Source organism: Mus caroli, chromosome 10 (genome assembly GCF_900094665.2).
Source record: "Mus caroli chromosome 10, CAROLI_EIJ_v1.1, whole genome shotgun sequence".
NCBI classification, from domain to species: domain Eukaryota; kingdom Metazoa; phylum Chordata; class Mammalia; order Rodentia; family Muridae; genus Mus; species Mus caroli.
The window spans coordinates 9,924,921-9,930,990 of NC_034579.1; the positions used below are offsets into that span (position 1 = coordinate 9,924,921).

At 43.9% G+C, this 6,070-nt stretch overlaps 1 protein-coding gene across 4 annotated transcripts in view; it reads right to left on the minus strand.

Annotated features, from left to right (window-relative positions):
- Positions 1-6,070, minus strand: part of Aig1 (androgen induced 1) — a 221,865-nt gene that overhangs the window by 1,814 nt on the left and 213,981 nt on the right. For 2 of the 4 annotated variants that reach the window (XM_029482395.1, XM_021174291.2), the window contains 2 exons: positions 5,078-5,241; positions 4,227-4,522 (listed from right to left, as the gene is read on the minus strand). In XM_029482395.1, the coding sequence (XP_029338255.1) occupies positions 4,413-4,522; positions 5,078-5,241 (274 nt within the window). In that variant the 3' untranslated portion in view covers positions 4,227-4,412. Of the gene's footprint in view, positions 1-4,226; positions 4,523-5,077; positions 5,242-6,070 lie in introns of those variants that run through there. The other 2 variants (XM_021174292.1, XM_029482396.1) reach the window with 1 other exon arrangement.

Genomic DNA, 6,070 nt, shown 5'->3' on the forward strand with positions numbered 1-6,070 from the left:
CTTCCCTTCCCTTCCCTTCCCTTCCCTTCCCTTCCCTTCCCTTCCCTTCCCCTTTTCTTTCTTCCTTTCTTTTACTTCTACATAAACATTTTTCTAATCTTTTCCAAAGTTCCTAATATTTTTTATTTCAATAGCAATAATGAACAACAACAAAGAAAACTCTAAATGCTGTCTTTCTGGTCCTGTTAGCATTCTTTTATAAATATCTAGATCTCCAAGGGCAGAACCTTTAACACTTTTGTTCCTAGTCACAGCCCTGGTGCTTTTGAGTGTGTATTTCATAGCAGATGCTCAGCTAATCTTGTTAGATAATGAATACGCTTAGAGGAGGCTCCGAAAGCAGGACGAGCAGGAGAGCACTAAGCAACATATAGGCTCCCACAATAATAGCAAAGTCCAAGATCTGAGGGTTGCAGTTATTCTAGGCCACATGTTAGTGCTGCCCCTCCCCTACCAACTCCCACTCCCAACTAGTTTCATGGGGTCTGGAGCAGGCAGTGGGATGTGAGCAAGTGTTCTGAGCAGGTATCCTCTTTCTTGGTTGACTTTCACAGGGAAGGAACTATCAGAGATCTAAAACACTGTTTTCAAAATCCTTCTCACAGATCATGAGAGGGAAACACCAGACCTGGCACTGAGAGCATGAGAAGAGAGGAGAAGGTTGACAGTAAGAATAGATGCTGTGTTTTCATTGGGTAGGTCCCCAAGGCAATGCCAGTTAACATACAGGGTCTCTTCAGACAGCTCACACACCTGAGTCTCCACTTCAGTTCTGTGTTTTCTACACAAGAGTCAAGAAGTTGGGGGTGGGCGGGATGCAAAGAGTTTACTTTTTCTCTTTAGTCTCTTTTCTCTAGAACGTTCTGCTGGTGAGTTGATGTGGAAGTAATGGTGGAATCTTCAACAGAGGACAGACTTGGAGGAGCTGGGCTTCCCCGATGTAGGGAAATGGCTCCTCACAGATATTAGTTTTGTAGCCATGAGGTAGAAGACCAAAAATCACAGAGCTATAAATGATGAAAGAACTGAATTCATTTCCACCAAAGAACAACAACAGAAAAACTAAAAACAAACAAATGAACAAGAACAACAACAAAAAAAAACCAGACAGACCCATCGAAGAGCTGAGGCAGGCTATACCTGTGGAACAGAGGGGCCAAGACTGACCATGAAGAAGGTATCCAGACATATTCCAAAGCAGGGAGATTGTTTACAGTAGGGGGCACTGTTCAGAAAGGGCGAACCTGGTGTTTCTGCCATGAGGCTAGGCAACCTGGATGGACATTATGGAGAAGGGGCCTATTTCTCCACATGGAGGCCTGGCTCTTACTTCCTCCCCTGACTTCCTCTTGCCTATTCTTTCCCCCCTTGTGTCTCTACCTTTCACTCTTGAGCAGTCTTCCTTCTGGCCTTAAATCCGGCTCTGGTGAGAACAGGTGCCTTAGTCAGAGCTGCTGGGGTTAGAACAGTCTTCACTGAAGGACAGAAATGCTTCAGGTGTCATGGGTTGACTTGTACAATCACATGCCAAAGTACCCACAGTACTTCAAAATGTGTAAGAATGCCCAGGGTGTGGTCAGACTTTTTTTCCTTAAGAAAATACTGCAGCAGAAGCCAGAATGAACAGCAGTCATCCATGCAAAACCTCTGAAAGATCATCTTCTCTGATGGTGTGGGTCTCCTTGAATTGCAGAGCTAGCATTGACTTTGAGAGTTTTAGACGCAATAAAGGACCAGCCTGGACAAAGGCTCAAACACACCATGAAATGAAGGACCAATGGGTCAAGGGCTTTCAGTCTTTAGTCCCTCCTTGGCTCCAGAGTACAGCCTACTCCCTACCATGATCCCTGCCCAGGATTTGGGGGACGTTGGAGCTTCTGTTCTCCAGGGATTGGAAGCCAGGGCCCAGCCCCTCCTAGTGAGCCTTGGGGGCCACAGCATTCAGCCTAAGGGGATTATTCTCAAGTCTTTCAGTGAAAGGAAATTTCCCCTGCTTGCGTTCAGATTTGCTTGGGAGCCATGATCCCTTCAGTCTCTTTCTTTTCTCCCATTTGGTAGGGACCGCCCATCCTAGGTCTGCACTAGCATCATGTTTTAGAAGGAGGTAACTTTTGTTTCAGTTTTATACGTTTACATGAACCTGGAGAACAATTTTGCTTTGGGATGAATTATGACCAAATCTTACCCATACATAGTTTATATCATATGTAGGGAGAATAATGTTGTTGTTGTTATAATTTTGTGTTGTTGTTATTCCAGAATGACTCTTTGAGGCCACAGGGATGAGGAGAATGTATTTTAACTGTGTGAAAGACATTTATGATACGGGGACTATTACAGGATGAATTATTTAGAACCCCAAACTTGTGATGCTGATTCCTAATTCCCAGTGTCTCCAGATATAACTTTATTTGGATGAAGTCTTGACAAAGTTAACAAGAAGCCATTAGGGCGATTGTCATCAAATATGACTGCTGTCCTTCTGTACTGGCTAGTTTTGTGTCAACTTGACACAGCTGGAGTTATCACAGAAAAAGGAGCTTCAGTTGAGGAGATGCCTCCATGAGATCCAACTGTAAGGCATTTTCTCAACTACTGATCAAGGGGGAAAGGCCCCTTGTGGCCATCTCTGCGCTGGTAACCTTGGTTCTATAAGAGAGCAGGCTGAGCAAGCCAGCGGAAGCAAGCCAGTAAAGAACATCCCTCCATGGCCTCTGCATCAGCTCCTGCTTCCTGACCTGCTTGAGTTCCAATCCTGACTTCCTTAGTGATGAACAGCAGTATGGAAGTGTAAGCTGAATAAACCCTTTCCTCCCCAACTTGCTTCTTGGTCATGATGTTTGTGCAGGAATAGAAACCCTGACTAAGACACCTTCTAAACAGCAGAACTGGAAGACCATGTCATATACAGGAAGTACATCTTTGAGTATGAAGGTGAGCAACTACCAGCCCAGGACAGCCTATGGCTGTCTTCCCCTTAACGATCTCATAAGGAACCAATCCTGACAAGACTTTGCTTTTGACCTTCTGGCATCTGCTTATGACATTTAACCTGTTCCTATTGTTTAAGATGCTCAGCTTGTGGTCTTTTGTTAGAGTAAACACAAACAGGTCTTACAACTCCACCTTACGTTACTCTATCTTAACTATGAATTTAGCTTGTCTTAAGGGCTTGTATTTCCCAAAAGACAGGCTCATTTTGTCTCATGGCGACATTATGATCATTCACTAGACGTGGCAGGGGATGAACCTTGCGTGGAGCCACTGGCTTTGCCAGCAATTGTTCGAATAGATCAATTATAGGCCTCAGATACCTCTGCAAAGGAGAGGATAGGTTTAAATAATTTCCAAGATTCTTCCCCCAGCTGTAATGGTCTGCATTTTTTTCATGTTGAAGTGAATTAGGAAAGCAGACAGAAGTTACCTGTTTCTAAAACATGACTCTGAGACAGGCACATGAGCATCAGATGAACACACACACACACACACACACACACACACACACTTGTGGGAAAGCCCTTGGAGTGAAGATGCTGGTTTGATACAAACAACAGCTTCTAGGGGCTCCACTACATAAATGTAGACCAAATTATTCTCTGTACAGAAATATGTTGTCAAATGGTGACTGACTTTCATACATGCCCAGTAAAAAAAAAAAAGGCAGAGACTACTTAGCCAGCACAGACAGTTAAAAACAAACAAACAAGCCAGCAAGCACCATCATCATCAACAAAAATTTCAATGTCGCTATTCACTTTTAACTCCAATTCAAGGCCGCTGGCGAGCAACATTTTGCAATCCAGATTGAATATTTACCAGTTCTGCCACTCAAGCCTTCTTCTCAAGGCAGCAGCAGAATTATGGTCAAATGTCTCCAGAATTGAGAACATCAAGGGGACAGAGGAAATCAGAAGTTTTTTTCCCTGGGCTGCACATAAAAGCTTAAATCTACCTGCAGCCATTGTCTGAAGAAGGTAAGGGAAGTTTGTATTTTATTTCAAAAAAAAATTTTTAAGTGCACCACACAATTTTATAATTTAAAAGAGAAAGATTATTGCTTCTGTTGAATAAGGTGTGTGTGTGGGGGGGTGCGGGGGACATCATGAACAGATTAATGTCTGGTTCTCCAAGCTGTGGCCTGAATAGATTTAAACTGGGGTCATTTAGCATTGGCTGCCATGTTGAGTCACGCAGTCTCCGAAGAAGCACACACAAAACCAGTCTGCTTCAGTGACTGTTGCAGCAACCACTTTATTAGTCAAGTGCACTGAGGTCCAGTGGTCCTCAGTTGGTGCTCAGCATTAGTGGATCACAGTTCACTTATAGGTGATAGCCAGAATGATGGACTATGTCCGTGGAGATGCCCAGATCTCTCTGAAAGCCCCATACATCCGATTCAGATCACTACTCGTTCAAGCTCTCGCCTTCCCACCTTCCAGCATGTATGTATCTTTACATAGATTTTGGACAGGTTTGGCACAGCTTAGAGAGGATTGGGTGTCTTGACAAGAAGGAGGCTTTGCTATAAATAGAAACAAAGGAGAAATCAAGTCAAAGGTTAAGGGAGCTTTAGCAGCCATGAAATACATTGCTTCTTTCTGTGACCTTCCACTCCGGCAAAGGGCAGCCACGTGCAGTGTTTATAGTTTTGGCTTCAGTGGTCATGAGATTCCTTTGAGTCTCCCGCACCCATGAAAAGATGACATAAAAAATGAGATCTGGTGATTTTTAATGAAGCTCGTTGGATAACTTACTACTTAATTTAGGGTCTGTTCGCCATGGCAGAATTGTGGTGATCTTAGCTGGCTTTGCTTTTGCTCCCCCGTCAACACTGTATTTTTTTTCTATATAATTTTATGAGTATGCTTCTTTTATCTTTAGGTTTGCATGTTTTACTACCTAATAAGAGCAAGTGAGAAATAAACCTTTCAGGTAACACTGCCAGCAGCTCCTAAATTAATGCTGCAATAAAAAAAAAAATGGAGCTTCTGTCGAGAAAGCCCGTGTGGAAGACTGCAGAGCTGCTGCAGAAGTTCCCCTCAGCCAAGGCTCTCTGTGTGCCCTGAACAATACTCACTTCTCTGTGTATCCCAGATGTAGCTGTTTAGTACTTCTCCAAGCAGGTACAGGAAATTCATTAGGATGGTTGTTGACCCAAAGAAGATGATCCTGGCTCCTGAGCCAATATGTTCCAGGAAAGGGTACACCCACATGCCGGTGACATGATGTATCCAGCACACCCTGCATCAGAATTGGAAAAGAGACGATAGAGTCACATCCATGACAGATGTCAAAGCTGTGGTGTTGCAAATGCAGCCCTATCACACCAACAAGGAGCTCCTGTCCATCCATACTTAGTCTGTTAACTTCTTGTATGATTCTAGGGAAGTTACAAGTTAGGAGTGAAACTGTCCATCAGCACTAACTGAACAACTACTTCCCTTTGCCATTCTCTGCTGTGTCTTATTTGTCCCAGGAACGGTGTCAGGATACCACACTGTACTGAATGACACATCTACCTGTCTCCTCCTTCCTGGCACTGTCGTCTTTAATGACACTTAAAAGGTTTTGGTCAGGAATTAGAAACTGCCAGGGGATTTAATACTGTTATACAATCTTTTTAATCTCTTCTTTTTACAATGGAACAATGTAGCATTACACAATCACCCTATACTGAAGCCGTCAGTATATGCCAGCTTTCTTGCCATGCTGCCTTTCAGTGAGACAGGAACATGGTCTGCGTGTGCTGGAGCCAGCACCCCATCACTCTGCAGATCGAGGCATCCTGCTTCTCTGATCTTCAGATTGGCTTCCCTTCTAAACATGTGCGCGTGCTCACTTGTAACTGTCTGTTTTCTGGGCTGGATGTTTCTGGCTCTGTGAGAACAGCAACACTAAGTAACATTGCTTCCCAGAGCTTAGTTACAGTGTCTGCTTCACTCTTAGTCTTGGCATGGCTGCTGGTAGCTGTTGTCTGTATTATGTGGGGTTCACTTCTTCACTTAAGAGTACCAGTTTTGACTTCCGGCCGGACCAGCACCAGGGTAGCTAGAGCACAGGGTCTGCTGAC